Here is a 21,537-nt window from a genome sequence, read left to right on the forward strand (position 1 = left end):
TCCAGCCCATATACATACAGCCACCAAACCCAGACAATATTGCTGATGCCAAGAAGTGCATGATGACAGGAGCCTGATATAGCTGTCTCCTGAGAGGCTCTGCCAGAACATGACAAATACAGAGGCAGACTCTCCCAGCCAAACACTGAACTGAGAATGGGGGTCCTCATTGGAGGAGCTGAAGGGGTTTGCAGCTCCATAAGAACAATAATACCAACCAACCAGAGCTCCCAGGGACTAAACCACCATGCAGAGTACACATGGGCTGACCCATGGCTCCAGCTGCATATGTAGCAGGGAATGGCTTTGTTGGACATCAATGGAAGAGAAACCCTTGATCCTGCCAAGGCTGGACCCCCCAGTGTAAGGGAATGTCAGGGCAAGGACGTGGGAGGGGGTGGGTGGATGGGTGGGGAAACACCCTCTTAGAAGAAGAAGAAGGTGGAATGGGATAGGGGGTTAATGGATGGGAAACTGGGAAAGGGGATAGCATTTGAAATATAAATAAATAAATCCAATATTAAAAAGAAAAAATAAAATTGTCTAAGTGAAAAAATTTGTAGGTAGAAATCAAATCATATGGAATCTAGGAAAAGTTTCTATAGCTTACACCTGACTTTGGTCAAATCATTGAAAATTAAGACAAGAGCAACTGCTTTCCTATATGCACATCATCAAAATGAGATTTAAAACACAATACTATGCTTATCGCTAAAAAAATAATGCTTATATATACACTAAAAACATGCTCAATATGTTTTTCTGGAAAATTAAGAAAGCACTGAGGGAAAAATCAAATAAGACATCAACAATAAGAATTATCATGCCCATGGGTTGGAACCCATCATAATTAAAGACAGTATATTAATTTTTTTCCACATCAATCTATAGGTTCAATGAGGTTCCTTCCGGAATACCAGCAAGATGTTCTGTAGTCATAGACAAAGTTCTAAAAGTTATTTGGACAAGTAGGGAACCTAATAAATAAGGCAGGCTGATCAAGAATAGAGTAGGAATTCCCACTGTGCTCAGCTAAGGCTTGAGAGGCAGCTATGAAAGTCGAGGGAAGATGGCGTGGCTAAAAATTGTATAGGGATGGAAGGGATGCAAAGATGTACGGCAGAGCACAGGCAACCACTCATGGGAAGCTGGCCTTTCAGTAGTGGTGCTTGCTGGACATCCCTAGGTACAAGGGATAAGGAAGCAACACAGCCAAACATACACCACTGAAATACAGCTCCCTGCTCATAAACCTGACCGATACTTACACAACCATAGCTGACCCACAAAGAGGGACAGGAGTTGAGCTCATTAAGACAAGCATCTTACTCAGCTATCAAAAACAACGAGTTTATGAAATTCGTAGGCAAATGGTTGGAACTGGAAAATATCATCCTGAGTGAGCTAACCCAATCACAGAAAGACATACATGGTATGCACTCATTGATAAGTGGCTATTAGCCCAAATGCTTGAATTACCCTAGATGCCTAGAACAAATGAAACTCAAGATGGATGATCAAAATGTGAATGCTTCACTCCTTCTTTAAAAGGGCAACAAGAATACCCTTGGCAGGGAAGAGAGAGGCAAAGATTAAAACAGAGACTGAAGGAACACCCATTCAGAGCCTGCCCCACATGTGGCCCATACATATACAGCCACCCAATTAGACAAGATGGATGAAGCAAAGAAGTGCAGACCGACAGGAGCTGGATGTAGATCTCTCCTGAGAGACACAGCCAGAATACAGCAAATACATAGGCGAATGCCAGCAGCAAACCACTGAACTGAGAATAGGACCCCCGTTGAAGGAATCAGAGAAAGAACTGGAAGAGCTTGAAGGGGCTCGAGACCCCATATGTAAAACAATGCCAAGCAACCAGAGCTTCCAGGGACTAAGCCACTACCTAAGGACTATACATGGACTGACCCTGGACTCTGACCTCATAGGTAGCAATGAATATCCTAGTAAGAGCACCAGTGGAAGGGGAAGCCCTGGGTCCTGCTAAGACTGAACCCCCAGTGAACTAGATTGTTGGGGGAGGGCAGCAATGGGGGGAGGGTTGGGAGGGGAACACCATAAGGAAGGGGAGGGGGGAGGGGGATGTTTGCCCAGAAACCGGGAAAGGGAATAACACTCGAAATGTATATAAGAAATACTCAAGTTAATTAAAAAAAAAAAAAAGACAAGCATCTGGACGAGTTCCTGTGCAGAGGACGGAAGGAGGAAGCACGGACGTTTACCGGGAGTACACCCTGAAATAATTCATAGCCAGAGTCAAGAATGTCCAAAAGCTACTGAAAAGAAATCAGTCCAAATGGCTAAAACCATGACGTGGCATTCCATGGTTTATCGCTGACAGAGAACGGGTAATTGCATGGAAAGATGTCTGATATCAGCTATCAGGAAAATTCCAAGGCACCAGCTGAATGGCTAAAGTTAGGAAAACAGCCTTATCAGCCAATGATGGTAAAGAATTTCTTACACTAATACACTTCTAAGTTCTTAGCAAGTTCACCAGATTACAGGCATTTGGATTATATTGAACATATTTGAGAAATTAGGGTTACTAATTATCAAAAAGATTTAAATGAGAAAAGAAGCCAGACTTTTCATGTAAAGAAAGAGGAGGCAATCTAAAGCCAGTACCTAAAAGACGAAAGTATATACTCATTGGTGTCAGTTTTATAAATGACTTGTAACTAAGTAACATCTTAGTCAACTTTCTTCCCTGGAAAAACATTACATTCAGTATGCATTATAAAACACGACCGTTTCTGAATTCATTGCTTTTTCAGGATAAAGTTCCGAGGACTCGTTAGTGACGGCAGCAGTTAAAACCGCCTTCCTTTTCTGTAGGAATATGAGTAAACTCAGTCTTCAGACCCTGAATCCTGGTAGTTGATGCAGATGTAATTATTATTTTGTGAAAATCTAAAGCCATTTTAATAGAACAGAGAGGAAAACATCAATCTAATAATATCAGGCTGCAACTAGAGACTTGGAAAACATGGATCCGTTCCCTTCCAACTCTCCAAGAACCTTAGAGAAGCCCAAAGCTGTTACTGTAGGTCAGGTCTCCCTCTCCCCTCTCCACCCTGTCCTCTGGGAGGCTCGTTTGCTGAGTGCCGTCTAAAGGAACTGAACTTACGGGGCAATAAGCGCCATCCTTCCTGTGTATGAAGCTAAGTTCTTTTGGAAGAAAGAGGATGCTTCTTCCATGAAAATCATGATGCTAGAGAATCAGGTCCTTGCCTGCCAGGGTTTGGAGCAGTTTTTCTTGGCTACATAATGACAGGAATTCTCCTGAACATAGAGAGCATTCGGGGGTGCTCCTGAGCTGAGTCATATTTAAACTTTGACAGAGCTATTCCAGAAGAACGCTTTTATTTTGTGCATGCAATGCTGTGTGTGCATGTGCTTATGTTTATGCACAGGCACATTGTGTATATGATTGTGAGTGTGTGTGTGTGTTTGTGTGTGTGTGTGTGTGTGTGTGCATGAATGAGCAGGTGTATTTGTATGCAAAGATCTGCATGTGGCCAGAGGTTGACGTGACATCTCAATCAGTTACCACCTTACTGTCTGAGACAGGGTCTTTCTCCTCCTTCCCAGTCTGGGACTATAGGAAGCCACTGTCATGTTCGGGCTTTTTTTAAAAAATCGATGTGGATCAAATTCAGATATTCATGTTTGTATAACAAGCCCTTTGCCAACTGACCTATCTTCCAGTATCTGACTGACTCTCTCCCACTTGATTCTTGTGGGATTTGTCGCAACAGGAAGAGCTATCATTCAAAGTGTCCTGGGAGAAACGCCATGCTTCTGATTCCGAGGGTGAAATGGGATGGTATTTTACACAGAATTTAACCAGTTTTGCATCCAAATTATTCAATCGCTAACTTTCTCTCCCTCTGGCTTTTTAAATACGACTATATTGGATTACTAAACACTACTCCCCCAAATTCTATTATTAGAATCCAGTAGTAGGTGGAAACTTTTTTTCTGCCATGTACACTGGTGCTAAAACTCCCCAACTGCACAGAGCATGACAGATTCACAGAGCACAATGACTTTGGTATTTTAAACCACACTGTGAGAAGGGAGTTGCTTTTATGTTTAGTGGGTGTTAGCTTTCAGATTAAAAGGGCCAAGTGATTGCCTTCCTGTAAACAGAAAAAAAAACCCATTTATTTCTTACATTTTTCAAGTCAGACCATCCTTTATCCCCATGACATCAAGAAGCAATATGTTATTGGCCTTTCTATCTTCGTAAGTATCATTTAAGTCAACTGAGAACCCTTCCTGTTTTTCTTTCGCTTAGCTTCCAATTATAACTGACAAGAAACTAAGCACCTATGTCTTAACATAGCAAACACCCATACACACATAAAACACTCAACGCAGAGAGTTTATGAGCCTGTTAGGGGGCTATAAACCCCATAATGCCAGCACTCAGAAAAAGGAGACAGGACGATTGTGAGGCTGAGGCCTGTCTGGACTGGGCTATGTAGTAAGGCCCTTTCTCTCCCTGTCAAAACCCCATTTTAAAAATAACTGCACTTAAATTTCTCCTTTGCAGTAAGATTGACCATGTAAAAATCTGGGTACAATATTGAAAGGGGTCAGGGACCAACCTAACTTTGGACATTGCAGCATGCTATGGTTACCTAAAAAGTTCAAGTTTAAAAGCTACTCTATCAAGTCAACACATATGTGTGTGATGCGTGTGTGTACGCATGCACACAGAGAGACACACAGACACAGACAGACAGAAAGACACACACACACACACACACACACACACACACACACACTGTAAAAGTTCTCACATAATGTCTGAGAGTATTTCATTCTGTGTTTGCTCATAGCTCTCCTTGGCCGCATATCCACATATGACCGGTAGGCTGCAGGTTAGATAGAAAAGTCTGTGTAGCGGCGAAACCTGGTGAGAGCAGGAAGAGTTTCAATGCCTCATATTGACCCGGGGATCTTAGAAATCTGAGTTCAGACCTGATTTGTGAAGAGAGACCGGGATGGAGGTAAGGGAAAGGAGCGAGTTGCACGGAATTTCTGAGAGACTGTCTTGATGACACAGAGAACACAGAGAGTTGTTTCCAAGGCCTATGACAATTTTTCCCCAGTGCTTGTTAGAGTGGGACAACTGCAGAGCCCACAGACACGTACACGTAAACGCCAAGCTAAAATTCCTGAAAACTAAAAACAAAACCAAAAACAGTGACAAAAGTAACCTAGATTCTTCTACAGTCCTACAGCCTTGAGAATAAAATGCTTAGAAATATCAGTGTTCAGGATGTGCCAAGAGCAAAGGCCCCACATGATGAGGCGGACTAAAATTTATGCTAGGTGTCGAAGCCAGCCCATCTTTAATTTTGTATGGTCTCAGAGTGAAGTTTATATATTTTAAATAGTTAAGGGAGAAGTGAGATCTTTTTCGTTCTATGAGAGCATACAGAAGCCATGCTTCGGGGCCTTTAACTAAGAATGTATTAGCACTTACTTAGGTTCACCACACACTCATTTTCATTGCTGTAGGAGAGCGAGTAGGTGCAAAGAGGCTGAGGTGCCCTTTGAAGCCTAAAATAAGCTAAGTGGCCCCTCTCCAGATCGCCTTTGCCAAGCTACATTAGGATGTGAGCTGAAAACCCTGGCACACACGTGCCCAGAGAGTGAGGAAACAGCAGAGATTGACCGCATCTCACCAGAAACCAATCCAGCTTCAGGTTGGCTCCGCTCTGGATTGGATCATGGCAACTGACAATGAGCCCCTCTGCCTGGCAGGGGAATGGGGCGTCTCATCTGGAGAAGGATATCCCCATGTGGAAGACCCAAAGTTTGCAGACACACATTTTACACACATTCCAGGATTCAGAAAATTACTACACCGACCTCGTGTGTCTGAGCTGAAACTGATGCCCAATTGTCTTAACCAGCAGCCTCGAAAGCGACCCCTCAACACTTTTAGCAATCAGTAGTGATTCATGTTATTTCCAGGAAGGAAACCATAAAAAGCAGTATCACCCAGAAGCACTTTTCTTGGCAAGAAAACATAAATTACATATCCAGAACAGTAGTGATCCAATGAAACAAACATGAGTTTCTAAGGCCTAGCATCTCGGGAATCTATGGAATGTCTATGAATTATTTTGTATCAAATGAAAACAGTACCTGCCCAGCACCAAGTGTTCTCTAGACCTCATTTCTCAAGGACATATGGTTTTGGGTGCATTTCATTTGGGCATCTACCATCCAGAGAACCCAGATAAATATAGATGTGTAGAACATTAACAGTGGAATGTTGTAAAATGCATGATGTTGTTTCCTCATCCCCCGGGATGGAGAGGTTTGATCTGAGTGGTTTATTTTGAAGGACAGGAGCAAGCTGAAGGAGCTAGACTGCTGTTGTAAAAATATAAAAAATAAAAAAAGTATTGTTGTCTTTTACCTCGCTAGGTCTGGCACCGCGGTGTCCCGAGACATCTGCTAGATATCTTGGCGGAAACACATCCCAACTCCGCGGCGGCCTAGTGTCTCCTGCCGCCGCACACTTTCCTACACTCAAACCACCACATAAAAGAACACACAACACAATAACCTTTGACCCAATTGATAAGATATTATTGCCCACCTAAAAAGTGGGCCTGGTACCATCCATCCCTTAAGAACATTAATAACAACCTGTAAATACACAGAGAGGAATCTTAACCTCACCAGCCATGGTGTCTCACCCTCTCTTCCTCCTCTCCCTCCTTCCCGTTCCACTCTCCTCCCCTTCCTTCAAACTTCTCTCCTGCCCATCCTTCCTTCTCCTCCAATGACAGGCCTGCTTCTATCCTGTACCTGCCCCTCACCAGTACTTTACAAATTCAATGGGGAGAAGGTTCTGGTGAAGTCACCTGATTCCTGAGTAAGAGACTAGGCAGCTGCCCTTGGAGCAGTGGAATTAGTATCAAAATACAGATAACTCCAGGGCAAACCACAGCACTAGACAGCAGAGCAGAGCAGTATTTACAAATAGAAAAATTGTTAGAGTCACTTTAATTAGGATAGTCTAAGGTCAAGCAGCTGTGACCTAAGTAAATTGCAACTTTCACATGCAGCACATGAGGTCATTTTAATTTACAGTCTATCACCGTTTGCAATACACATCTCAATGTTGTCCATGCACTGTACCCTAGCTGTACTTTAAAAAAAAAGACGTTATATAATAACGCTATCACTTTTGCCATATTCACACACAGCCGTACTCTAGAAAGCTACATATAGATTTGATTAAAATTGACTCTGTATACATTTATCTGTATATACAATTGAATTTTCTAATTTGTAATTTAACTTGGTAGTACAGTTATCCTGATTTTATAATAGGAACCCATGATGTCACCTCAGGATGTTAGAGCTACTATTAGAAAAAAAAATCAAAGAGCTTTGAGAATTAGAGGTTTTTTTTCTACTTAAAATAAACCTTAAAAAAGAAGTTTAAATCTCCATTACTCTTGTCAACTTTATGTGGCCATCAGCGACATACGCTTCCATATAGGGCTCCAACTTTTGATAAAAAGAGGCTATAAATGTGGTCAAATAATAAATCATTAGGTAAGAATAAGTATTTTAGGTAAACGATAAGAACTCCTTTTACATTAACTCAATAATTTTAGAAATCACAAGGATCCTCAATTACAGACCTCATTCATGCGATTTACGAATTTACAAACCCGGCTTGAACTCATCTGGTAACCTAAATTATTTTTAAAAATTCTTCCCCTACATGCGAACAGCCCATTTTTTTAGCCAGTGTCTGCAATCTGTCTAGGACCTGGAAAATGGTAAGGATCATCAAGGACACTCATCCAGTTATCTGTTTCATTCAACTGCCCGTTTATAGAATACAACCTTCCTGGACAATACCCATTCCGTTCTAAGTGGCAGGATGTGGTTGCCTTTGAGGGAGACACCAAGTGTCATTTACAGTTCTGCAGCATCATATCTGCTCTAGCTGAAAGACTAGACTCCTCAGAGAAACCTACTGCAAACAAAAAGTCCTTAGTAGGTGGAGGACGCCGGGCTAGAAGTTAAATAGAACACGCAGATGACCAAGATGGGATCCTCGGCAGTATCTCCTTGGGGGAGAAGCAGTAAGCCACATGTCCCCGCCGAAATGCCGGAGTTCGCCCTCTCTTATCTGAGCAGTAAATATTACACTTGGAAATGACTTCAGCCAGACCACTGCCTTTTTACATAAGAACCTCTTTTAAGAATTGCAAACATCCCCAAAGTGCACGGCTGCGAAATAATCGAAACTTAATAACCTACCATTTTCCTTGCACTCCTCTGCAGGCTTAGCCTTTTTGGCAAGTCGTGGATCCAGCCATGATGTTGTCTTTGTGTTATGGCTGAAAAGAAAAGAGATCACTCTGAAAAGACACATACTAAAAGGAACCAAGTTTATTCCTTGAGAAAAAAAAAAAAAAAAAAAGAAGAGCCGGGTTAGTCTAACAAAATTGCAATCGATACACTTAATTTGCTTACTGGTTCTAAGTAGCCCTGAAGGAGGTGTGAGAGTAATTGTGCAAGGCAGCTGTAAATTTGGCAACCTCAGCTCCCTGTCCTCAAAGCAGCTATTTTTATTAAAATCAAGTAGAATGTTGCCAAGTTAACCTCATTGAAAATGCGGAACTCATCCAGAGCGAAAGGAATTTATTACAAACACAGGATTCTCCAGTTGGGAGAGCACAGCCCTTACACTCCGGTAGTTTCCTGCCTTTTGCAGAAGCGGCATTTTCGTCTTAAAGCTGCCCTTTTCATAAACAATTGTTTTTGTTAACCACGGAGCTGGCAGAGGCAGTACAGAAGTGATGCAAATTATAGCATGTTCCTGGGATTTCTACATTTTCTCCAAACGTGATTAATAGCAAGTTTATTTACTCACATTAAGCTATCTCACTCCTAAGTGCTTTTATCCCAGCCAGAAAAGGAATAGATGAAAATGTTTGTATTCTAATGTTTTTTGGAATGGAATTTCTAGGAATGGAAAGGAAAAAAAATATTGCTTAAGAGCAAAAAATGTTTCCTGTTCTTGCTTCTGAAATCTAGAAGCAAGAGAGATCTTCTCAGAGGCTCGCTTAATGGAGTCCTGGCATTAGTTGTGTTCGGGTCACCTGGTGGACTTGTTCGCAATGCATTCGGGGTCTTTGCAGAACTACCAGCCCTGGTCTTTGACGGGGATGTGAATTATGATTTGTGGGAGGAACCAGTTGCTCCAAATTCTGTCATTGACAAGTAATCCAAGTGATGCTTATGCATAATAATTCAGGACTACTTAATGGTTCAACTGGTGGTTAGAACCGAGCAGTTGCCTCTGTTGTATCATGGGAGCTCATGGACCAATGGACAAATAGTGAGGAATTTAATATTTGTTAAGTCTTTAAGAAGAGAAGAGACAAAGACAAAGGTGCTGGGTCGTGTAAGATTGACATAAGAATCAGTCAAAGAGCAATGAAAGAAACACAGGAGGGAAGAACAGGGTAAGTGGACATTAGGACCAGATCACAGTGGACTTGAGTAGATACACTGGGGTCAGGATGTTCACGACAACATACATATTCTCTCCAGCTAGGGCAGAGTCTCAGATCTTAGTCAGACAACCAGATGTATTGGAAGTGAAGATGGGGAAACTTTCCTATAGAGTACAGTCGTTAACAGAATCCCGAGACTGTTTTCTACTTCACAAAGGAGCTCTCCAGCCAGCACAGAGGGAGGATGTGGCCGAGCCAGACTTTGGAAAGCCAACCGATGTGTCAACGTCTTCTCCAGGTAGCCTTTTCTGGATGAGCTCTGCTTGACTGCTTCTAAGGGGGCATCTCTGATTTGAGAACAGTGTCTTCCTTTGCTTTGCACTGCTATGAAGGGTCCTGTGACCCAAAGCAACTTCAGAGAAGAGAAGGTTTGTTTGGTTTACATTTCTGTTGCACTCTGCCATCCAGAGAAGTCAGGGCAGAAGTTTCAGGCAGAAGCGGAGACCATGGAAAATGCCGCTGACCAGCTTGTTCTAGATGGTTCTCTCACCCTACTTTCTTATACACCAGGTCTACCTGTTCTGGGTTTGCACTGCTCTGAGCTTCCTAGGGCCTCATGTCAATCATTAATCAAGAAAATGCCCGCAGGTATGTAACTCCACGGGCCATTCTGATTGAGGCAATTCCCCAGTGGAAGTTGTTCCCTTTCCCCCCCAGTGACTGCAGTTGTGTCAAGATGACAAAAAACAAAACAAAACAAAAAACCCACAACAAAAATCCTCAAACTAACCAGCATAGACATTAAGATCTGTGAGTTATGAAACTCAGAGGCAGAGGAAATCTTTTCTTTCAGTCATTCATGTGTGGCAAGGGGGAATTTCTACCTGGAGCTTTCCTCAGCTGTATGCGTGCTCAGCAACCGAGGCATCTGGATGGGACTCTAATGGTTCAATCAGGTAGTGCCTGTGAAGTTGCCTACTAAATAAATCATCTGGCAAGTACGCCAGCTTTTACTGTCCCTCAGTTTGACCCCTGTAAGTCTGGTGTTGCCGCATTATCGGGTTTCAAGAAGGATGAAACTATTGTGGATGTGTTCAACTGGTCCTAGCCAGATATCAACACCTTCCATTATTTCCCACTTAACTGAGGTTAGAGATCCTGGGTATTCTGAATGTGGGGATCAGAAAACGGGCACTGGGTATGCCCGTGTTTTATGACAGAGGAGAACCACATGACTTAATGAAAACTTCGCAGGTGCTTCTGTGTGTGTGTGTGTGTGTGTGTGTGTGTGTTTGTGTGTGTACGCGTGCATGCGCGTGTGCCGGGGCGGGGGCTTTTTATCGGTGTCCATTTTGTATCAGGTAGGAGAACACATTGGGAGATAGGCAAGAGGCAAACATGTCCCCCACTTTCACCCACACTTGGCTTTTCTAAAAAATTTTTTTTATCTCTTTTGGAGAAAAATAATTTTCAAGTTCCTTAGACACATTCGTAAAAGCAAATATATCTATGGATAAATATTAAGGGGCCATTAGTATGCCACCGCGGGAGTCAAATTACCATTTCTATACCACACTAGCACCAGTCTCAAAGATTGGCTAATTTAGGAAAGAGCTCCCAGCTTTCCTGAGTTTATATAAAGCATTTCATTACAGAATGGATTTTTAGGTTGAACTAGAGTTAGCAGTGTGTCACTTTAATACATTTTGACAGATTGAGTCTCTTATAGTTAACAGTATTTTTAGCTGTTCCTCAGAAAATGATGCTGAAAGAAATGTGGGTAGTAGTTACCTCCAGTAATTGTCTTAAACATCACATGAAGACACAGCACAGGAGTTTTCAATAGTGGCTCTCAGCAGCCTTGTAATTTGCATGCTCCTCCAAGATGCCTTACAAAGGGGATATTTTTAATGCCTTCGGGAGACAACACACTAAATAGCTTTCTCACTTCCCTCAAATTATGTATTTTAAACCTTAATAATTCCATTTGAGGATAGGATTCAATGCTGGGCAGGAAACCACACAGAATGGAATCATTGAGAGTTCCCCCTCCTCACAGTCTGGATGTGATTTTTCCTTAAATTCAAGGAAGGCATTTCTTTCCGTTTCCCTAGCTAGGACAGAGTCAGGTGCTTGGCATCAATTTTCTGTATCTCTCCAAGATGTGCACCACCAAAAATGACATGAAAAGGGATTGCTGGTGCAATATAATCTTATACAGTGCTTTTCACCAATAGACTTATTCATCCCGTGCTTTATCGGAGATGGACCTGTTTAGTTTCCATTTACACAGAGACTGCTCTTACTCTAGTGGGTAAATGGTACATATACTTCCAGGAGCTTTGAATCACAGTAATGTCTCAATTTACATGTTTCTATAGATGAAGCTAGATGTTCACGGAAAGAGTCGACAGCTCACCATGTTTAGTTGATGTCATATTTAATAACCTTGACGAACATCTAAAATTCATGGCTTGTCCTATCCACCCCAAAACCTAAGGCTAAACCACACGTGAGACTTAATCAACTATAGAGGTCCGTGAAAAGCCAGAACTAGAATGTCATTCAAGAACAAAATTCTAGTTTCAACTCCTATCCAGATGCCTTGGAAGATATGCACAGATTGACCTGCCGGTGATCAGGAGGGACTATACATGCTGTCCCCTTAACCTCTGCCAAGCAGGCAAGGAATCAAGTTAAATAATAACATCTCGTCTTCTCACACAAAACATGCTTCATGTCAACAGGTGAAAGCTACCCATGGCACTGCAGTCCTGCTGAGACAAAGCTGGAGAGCCTGCTTCTCGCTTCTGATTGTTTCAGAAAGGAAACTGAAAATCACCATGCACCCACTTTACAGATGCAGAAGCAAAGGGTGAGAGTCCCTGGGTAGCCTAGCCAAGGTTACATGGCTAGCACACAGACCCTAAAGGACTGGAGTAAACCCCGATCTAGGGAGTCCCACACTCATGTGTTTGACTATCTGAAAGAAGACACGTGTGTTGTTTCCAAGTCTGTTTTTCATAGGAACATGCTTCTCTCCTCCCTCAGAGGTTATCAGGGATCTAGTCCAATCTCCTGCCAGTCATTTAGACTTGAAGGTTGTGATCACTAAACCCACCTGAAAGTGCTGACTGCCTTGTAGTGGGCAGGCATTTGCATATTATATTGCATGTGCATAGAGGACACAGAGAGCACTGGAGGTCAGCAGGTGCCAATAACTCCACTAGAGAAGTGTTCTTCCTGACATCAACTGAAATCCCCGCTTCGAGACACTGGAAGTTACATTTCAATCCTGCGCATCTGACTTCTTCCCCCTAAAATAAATGTCTATAAAGAACTCATATTTGTGTAATTTGCATATGAATATTAGGTTTTGGGAGTTAAAAACTGCACTACAATGATGGTTGGAGATAGAGCTCAGTGGTAAAGTGTCTGTGGAGTAGGCATAAGACCTTAGCTTCATTCCCATGCAATGTCAAACATAAAAAAATTAAGTTAATTACAAAATGCTACAAACAGGTAGTCACTGCGAGCAAAACTTAAGAATTTTTCTACAGGTCATATTGTGCTTTCTCTCCCATTCCATATTTCTCATGCATGTTTCTTTTTTCCCGTCAGGATACAAACCCCAGTCTCAGGTATAAATGGTGAATCCTTAAGAGCAACTCACTTTAAATTGACTTAAAGGCAGCCTTTCCTTCCCTTCTCTTTCTGTTCAATTTCTTTCCCCTTTATTCTGTCTTTTTCATGCATTGTTAGCTGGACCAAAACAAGGTTTTTTTTTTCTATTCTGTGAATTCTGGGACAGTTTTCTTTTACAATTTAAACTTGAAGAGTGCTGCTAATTCAATGTTTCTTCCCATTCTCTGTAAGTCAACAGGTTGAATCAGGAGATGCTTGAAATGTGTGTGGACATTCAGGTTTAAAGAGCAGTCATTGTGTAGATTCGGGATAAAAGTAATACAGACTGGTGACAGTATTTTATTAAAATCTAAATGAAAGTTATTTCAAGGCATATGAATTTATCCTTATATCATAGCAAAAAGAAAATAAAACAATTCAGGATTATCTCATTTTCCAAAGACTTTCTCTTCCTTATTATTATTCAAAAAGAAATTATTAGAGGCTCAAGATATATAATTGGTTGGACATATATTACTCATGATTAACTTTTGATATTTTTGTTTCATGGTACTATTTATTAAAAGATTCATTTTAGAGTATGTGAATTCACATTTCTTTTCATGCATATAACAAGCATTTTTCGAAAGAAATTTTATTACAAATATTGTAATCATTGTTAGAGATAAACATTTTGTAATATTTTGCCTAAAATACTTATTTCTTTTCTGGAGATTAAGCATGAATCTTGTAGATGTACAGAAAACATGCCAAAGGAGAAAACATGAAGTGTACCTAGTATTTTAATAAAACATATAAGAAGCAAATCCAAGTCAAGTGTTGTGCCTTTAAGTGATGTATCATGCCTAGAAGAGAAAGTGGTTTTCTGATGTTGCCAAGTTAAAAAAAATAGCTGTATTTGTTTACAATAAATTTCCAAAGTATTTTATCTTCTAACAAGTGGGAAGTTTTTTTTTCTTGATATGGTCAATGGTGATTTAGTTAAACATAACAAGATAGATAGCAACACAACTTTGTGTGTATCTGTGTGTTTGTGCGTGCGCGCATGTGTGTGTCTAGATTTGAAAACCAGATACAACTCTAGCATTTTTCCCATATGTGTTTTCAGTGTCAAAGGCCTTCATTGACAAATGCATTACTTAAGGTGCCATGATGCCCACACCATTCTTGAAGACAGTAATAAACAATAGGTTCTTGTTGCCTCTTTGGTTTTGGCCAAAGAGCAGCCTGGCTTGTGTCACTAACTAAACTGACTCCCAAACAAAGAAACATTTTAATGGGTTCCCCAAACCATGCCAGTTGAGATTAACCCCATGGCCACTACTCTCTATGCAGTATTTAGCTTATTGGAGAGGGTATTTCTGGTCAAGAAATGTACTGAACAAAAAGCATTTGTAACATGAAAGTTCACTCCGGCTGGTCGTTTACGTATTGGAGGGAGTATGGGACAATGAAAATAGCTTCCTAAGGTGACAGCTATAGAACTTTGAAATTGATACTTCATCCAAGGCTGCCTCAGGACCTTGTCTATAAAACAAGGATGGATCAGGCCCTTTATAAAGTAGCTATGGGATGCTATGTGCAGACTAAACAATATTGTAGATCCTTGAAGAACAAGGCCCCTGAACACGCGCTGTACAGCATGCAACCATGAACCTTGTTAGTTTTGTCGACTAGTGTATGTTTAAAATTGTTCTTGACGCACCGCATGTATGTAGTAAATATTTGTTAAGTAAACAGAAGAATACTGGCTTGATCATTTCTTGGTTGTGCAGATTCTTGGCAAGTAGCTATTGATTTATGTAAGCCTCACATTCATAAAGTGAGGATTAAATGAACAGAGTGTGAATGTTTAACATTTAGCTATTTTTGTTAAGGTAATTTAAACACAGTCTGAAAAAAATAACAGGTTTTTCAATATAGGATAAATCATTCAAAATCACATTTGCATATTTCTCATTTGAATTTATAATGAATATGGTGCCTATTATAAGGGATAATATATTAATAAAGATGCTGAGTCAAGGAAAATAGCAGCCTTTAGAGTTTTCAAAATTGTCAAATGTAAGTGATTAATATCGTTAAAAGTATGTTAGGGAGAATATGATCCTTCGTAATTTAAAACAATTTTTCTAAAAATTATCTTAAGATAGTCCCTTCTCCCCACTAATATGTCATTGTAAATGATAAAAAAAATCTATTTATCACTCACTTAAAGAAATATCATTAAGGGCTGGAGAGATGGCTCAGTGGTTAGGAGCACTGACTGCCCTACCAGAGGTCCTGAGTTCAAATCCCAGCAACCACATGGTGACTCATAACCATCTGTAATGAGATCTGACGCCCTCTTCTGGTGTCTCTGAAGACAGCTACAGTGTACTTACAGATAATAAGTAAATAAGTAAACAAATAAATAGATAACTCTTAAAAAAAAGAAATATCATTAAAAATTAGGAATCAATCAACTCAAGACCCAGCTATACAACTTGTGGGCTTATACCCAAAGAATACTCCATTCTACCTGAATGATACTTGCTCAAACATGTTCATTTCAGCTTTATTCATAGTAGCTAGAGAGGAGAAACTAAGTATGTCTTTCAACATAAGAATGGGTAAAGAAAATGTGGTATATCTACACAATGGAATATTATTTAGCTGTTAAAAACAGTGACATCATGACATTTTCAGGCAAATGGATGAAACTAGAAAAGATCACCTTGCGTGAGGTAACCAGGAAGACACTCACTTTTAAGTGGACATTAGCTGCAAAGTAAAGAATATTCCACAGACCCAGAGAGCAACAAGGAGTGCTCAAGTGGGGACTCATGGATCTCCCTGGGAAGGGGATGTAAAACAGATTTCTCAGGTGTGGATGGGTTGGGAGGATCAGGAAGGATCAGGAAGATGGGTTGGGAGGGACGGAGGGAGAGACACCTGGAATTGTGGGGCATCTGGAGAGGGATGGAGAAACCTAGTGCAGCAGAAACACAGTAAAATTTAAGAGAGTGACCCTAGTGAAGTCTCCTTGTAATGGAGATTATGAAGCCTGAGTTAGCCTTCTTCTGTAACCAAGGAAGTCTCGTAGTAGGGTGCCACACCTGACATAGCCTGCATGGCCAGGAAGCAGAGACTGGACAAACCAGAGACCCAAGAAAGAACAAAATATGACTGAAAAAAAATCAAAGAAACTATTCTTAATTATATCCTCATATACTCATAGATGAGTGAGTAGCCTAATCCCAATTGTCAGCAGAGGGGTGTCATCCAGCAACTGTTGGGGACAGATGCAGAGACACACAGCCAAACACTAGGCAAAGCCAGGAAAACCCTTCTGAAGAGAGGGAGGAAGGACCATAGTAGCTAGAATAGTCAGGGACACTAGGAGAGCACAGCCACAGAGCCAACTAACCAGGGATCATAGGGGTTTGCAGAGACTGAGGTGAAAAGTGGAACCTGCACCGGTCTGAGCTAGGTCCTCTGCATACGTTACAGCTGGATGAGCTTGGTGCTCTTGTGGGATTACCAGAGGTGCGAGTGGGGATGTCTCTGACTCTTTAACCTGCCTTTGGGACACTCTCTCCTCCTGGGCGCCTCATCCAGTGCTGACAAGAGGGTTTGTGCCTAGTCTTTATTATATCTTCTTGTGCTATGTTCAGTGGTCATCTCTGGAAAGCCTGTTGTTTTTTGTTTGTTTGATTGTTTTGAAGTGAAACTGAGGAGTGGATCTGGGGGACAATGGAGGTAGAGGTGAGAAAGGGAGGAGAGGAGGGAGGGAAAACAGCGGTTGAGTGTAATGTATGAGAGAATGAAAGAAAAAATTAGTTTTACCTCATATTAAAGAATAAAGTAGCTGTAATGTGGGAAACAGAAATGGCTCATTAATTCATCAGTGTGGGAACAACAGAACTTATCTTTTAAATACAAAACTTCTAAAGAACATCATCCAGAGATGGTTCAGCAGTTAAGAGAACTTCCTGCTCTTCCAGAGGACCTGAGTTCAGCTACCAGCATCCATGGTAGGTAGTTTCCAACTGCTTGTAACTCTAGCCCCTGGAATCCAATGCCCTATTTAACCTTCTTTAACTGTATACACACACACACACACACACACACACACACACACACACACACACACAGACACACACATACATAAATAACACATACACACACATAGAAACACACATGCACACAGACACATGAACATACACAAATACAGACACATGCAGATACACACATATACAGACACACGTACACACACAGACACATACATACATACATACATACATACATACACACAGGCATACACATATACGCATACACATATATGCATACATATATACACATACATATACACACAGACACATACATACACACAGAAGCACACACACATATACACACATACACACCCACACACATATATACATACAGGCAAACATAGACACACACATACACACACACACAGACACACACATTCACACCCACACAACCCACCCACAGATACACACATACACACCCACACACAGACACACACATACACAGACACACACAGACATACAAATACACAGACACACACATACACACACAGACACACATATACACAGAGACACACACATACAGACACATACATAAACACACTAAAATAAAATTTAAAAATTTAAAAAACTAAAGGACTGACCTTTATAAGCTATTCTGTGATACCAAACAAAACCTGTAAATGTCTTCGAACATTATTGCATAAAAGACAAATAGAATTATTTGTCACCTTAGTTAAAACTACAATGCTTGTGTTCATGTTTAATTGTAATACTTATTAATGTTTCAGGGTAGAGTTCTGATTAAAAATAAATTTGACAATTTTAAACAGAGATCTCACTTATTTTCGGTTTTAAAATGACTGTTCTTTGTACAGGAGACAGACTTTCAGTAAAATCTGATGGGGGGAAGATACCCCCGCCCCCTCCCAGGCCCCCTGGGAACTATTTATCAGTGTTGAAAATGACAGGTAGGGAAGGGGCTGCAGGCACTGACCGTCAGGATCCAGGAAAGGCAAGTTCTCACTGAGGAAAGCTCTTCCCTCCATTCATCTCCTGTTTCCTCCTTACATTACCACCCCCCCTTTTTTAATTGCTTCTTGCTTTTACTTTTAAAATGCTTGAATATTTATCTAATGGATTTGGGTGACACCTCCATTTGCATTTTAAATAAACTATTTTAAATTAGAAAGTAAAATTGGTACTTCTGACAATTACTCAGAGATTTGAAGGTTTTTTTTTTAATCCATATGAGAAAAAAAGTTGTACATAACGCCCATGCTAATTAGCCGTCAGAGCTTTGCATGTATTTGCACCTGTCTTTTTTGCTTTGCTTCCTTTACTGTGCCCCAGGATTTCTCTGGGAAGCATCATAGCTCACTCAGTACTGAGGGTTCTCGCTGTCCATCAACTCCTGTCCATCAGTCTCTTTCTCTAACATCCGTGTTTCCTGAGAGTTCCTATAGGAGAGAATTATTCTCAAATTCCTTGTGATATCAGCAACAAAAGTACTTGCAACATGAAGGTATTAAGTGGAAATGCTGACTTCTGTCAATCGTGGTTAAGAAGGATAAGGGTGGCGCAGAGGGGAAAGGGAGAAATTGGTGTGGAAATGGGGGGACCAAAGAATACAGGGTCCCGCCTCAGTTCAGGTACCTCCCTGTGGTACTTGAGCTCGCCGCACAGAGTGGGTTCACACTGACCTTTACAGAGGATGGGAAGATGAAGTAGAAGCAAGTTCAGCGTGAACAGTGGGTGGGACTGCTTGACTCCGAGCAGCACCTGACGGAACGGAGCCCCCACATTGCCTCCTGCGCCATCTTGAAGATGCACTCTGAGCATCTTTATTTTCCTAGATATGTCCACCGTGGTGTCTCTGGCCACATTTGAAATGAATTGTTTATGTCATTCTGTCTTAATTTCCCACTGAAATCAATATACTTCTGATGGAATCTTCCCTTGACTATTATGGGAAAGATTAAGAGACAAAACAAAAAACTCGAAGGAGAAAAAGTGATAATGCCGATTCCTTCCTTACCTCCAAAATGAGCTAGTGAGCTAGGAAAATAAAAAATAAGAAACTATTTTCAAGGATTTTTGGAGTAGATTACCTCTAAGTTACCCAGAGCTGAGGTCTTTGTAAGGATAAATACATTCCAGGACCACTGTACGTATATTCTCATGTATATGTATCTTCTCATAACTTCCCAAGACTGTTACCTTGCTTCCTTTTAAGCTCTGGTGGTTTGAGTGAGAATGACTCCTGTCTTAATGCTTGATTCCCAGTTAGTGGAACTGCTTGGGAAGGATCAGGAAGTCTGTCTTTGCTGGAGATATCCAACCTTTTCTAACTAACTATCTCTCTCATTCTGCTTTCTAGCTTGTGGATCAAACTATAAACTCTCAGCTATTGCTCCAGGGCCATTCCCAGTTAGCTCTTGGACTCACTGCTGTCTTCACGTGTAAATCTCAGTCACTACTCTAGCACCATGCCAGCTTGCTGCCATGTGTCCTACTATGAGAGTCATAGACTAAACTGTAAGCAAGCCCTAGTAACTTTTCTTCATATAGGTTGCCTTGGCAATGGAATCTCTTCATTGCAGTAGAAAAATCAGACAACATCTTAAGTCTTGTCTTGGCTTATCCTTTACTGAACAGTAAAATTCCACTGTTGTTTACTGTTTATGACTGTTTGCCTCTCTATCCTGATAATAAGACTGACAGCAAGAACAAAACATTGGTGACTTTGGATAATAACACTGGCAGACTAAAGAGAAGCTTAGTAGGGTCATTGTTTTACATCCTCTCATGCCCAGATAGAGTTCATTATTTACTACAAATGTAAGAGCATGACATCTGCCTTCCAAAGTCCCTCTTCCTCACAGCCCCCAAACCTGACTGAATTAAAAGAGCAAAGTTCCCTTTGTAAGCATAAAGTGAGAATGTTTTTACAATTACATTATTGGGAACATATAGAAATGATTCCTTAGTCAACTTGTGCTAATATATTTTATTTTATTGTTTTTACATATCTTTACCTATCCTTCATTACATAAAAATACATGTATCAGTTTCATAAGACCAAACATTTATTGCTATGAACACCAGTGTCTTACTTATGATCTACAATGATTTCAATATCAAAATCATGTTTCTAGGATCTTTAGTTGGTCCTATTTAACAAAATCTACATAATTTCTTTTTTTCAACTAACTGATAACAGATGGCTCAGTGTTATTGATTATATAAATAAAAGCCATGCAAGTGATTTCATTCTTAAAAAAATAAATTTATAATTGCTGGCCGGAATATAGAGGTTAGTGATTCGTTTTCCATAAAACACTGCATTTCTCATCCATGCTGGAGTCAAGCAGAGCACCAAGTAATTACCTGATTATGAATTCCTTGGGCCACATGTATCAAAGTTTCCAGCATCATGTGAGAATTAAATATTGGTATGTGGTAACATTTCAATTTCACAACTGGGCTCTGCCTATGGAGATCTAAGTCATAAATCACTGGAGGTTGGGAAAAGGAGCACAGTTTTAATATTTATCTTGAGTAGTCAGAGCATATGTACTTGTTTTTTAATCTATTCCCAAAACTGAAAATTTCAATTTCTATTATTTTTTCTTTAAGGCTCATATAATTCCGAGGGAATGAGTTGCCGTATACTTGAGATAGTTTCAGGTTTTTATTATTTCCGATCAACATTTTGGTTGTATTAGTCATATCAATGATTTAATTTTGCATCAAGTTTTTTTCTGAATGAGATGGTGGGGCAGCTACAATTTAGAGATATTAATTATCCATTATGGAAAGATGGTGGAAAGAGTCTGAGGGTTCTCAACATACACAAATAATGCCATATGAGAGGATGGAAACATTAATTACCCTGATAACATTATTATACATTGCATACATGCATGAAATTATAATATTTTTATGCTGCTGAATATGTACAATTCTGTTGATTACGATTTTCAAAGCTGTTTTAATGGAAACAAAGAATTGGGAAGCTGGACATATTGCTAAAGCAATATTAAAGTATATAAAAATCAATATTTTAGGGAAGACTTTGGAAAGAACAATAGATTGGATTGAGCATCAGTGTGACTTAATGATCAATATTTTCCTTTTTTGGTATGTTTGAAGAATGGTAAGCAGCACCCAATACTAACACGCGAAAGAAACTAAGGAAGACACATAACAACCACAATGGAGCTCACTAGAAGGAAGAATGATCCTCATACAGACTATTGTATTGAGACCTGACCTTAGAGCCATGTGCTAAAATTTTTGACTTTATGGCATGCAAATATTTG

The 21,537-nt window shown here is 40.4% G+C and overlaps 1 protein-coding gene across 15 annotated transcripts in view; it reads right to left on the reverse strand.

Annotated features, from left to right (window-relative positions):
• Magi2 (membrane associated guanylate kinase, WW and PDZ domain containing 2) overlaps positions 1 to 21,537 on the reverse strand; it is a 1,487,762-nt gene that overhangs the window by 449,552 nt on the left and 1,016,673 nt on the right. For 14 of the 15 annotated variants that reach the window (NM_053621.2, XM_087655501.1, XM_087655502.1 and 11 more), the window contains 1 exon segment: positions 8,335 to 8,414. In NM_053621.2, coding sequence (NP_446073.2) covers positions 8,335 to 8,414 — 80 coding nt within the window. 15 annotated transcript variants of the gene reach the window in all.

The sequence above is a fragment of the Rattus norvegicus genome, chromosome 4 (genome assembly GCF_021556685.1).
Source record: "Rattus norvegicus strain SHRSP/BbbUtx chromosome 4, alternate assembly SHRSP_T2T, whole genome shotgun sequence".
Lineage (NCBI taxonomy): Eukaryota > Metazoa > Chordata > Mammalia > Rodentia > Muridae > Rattus > Rattus norvegicus.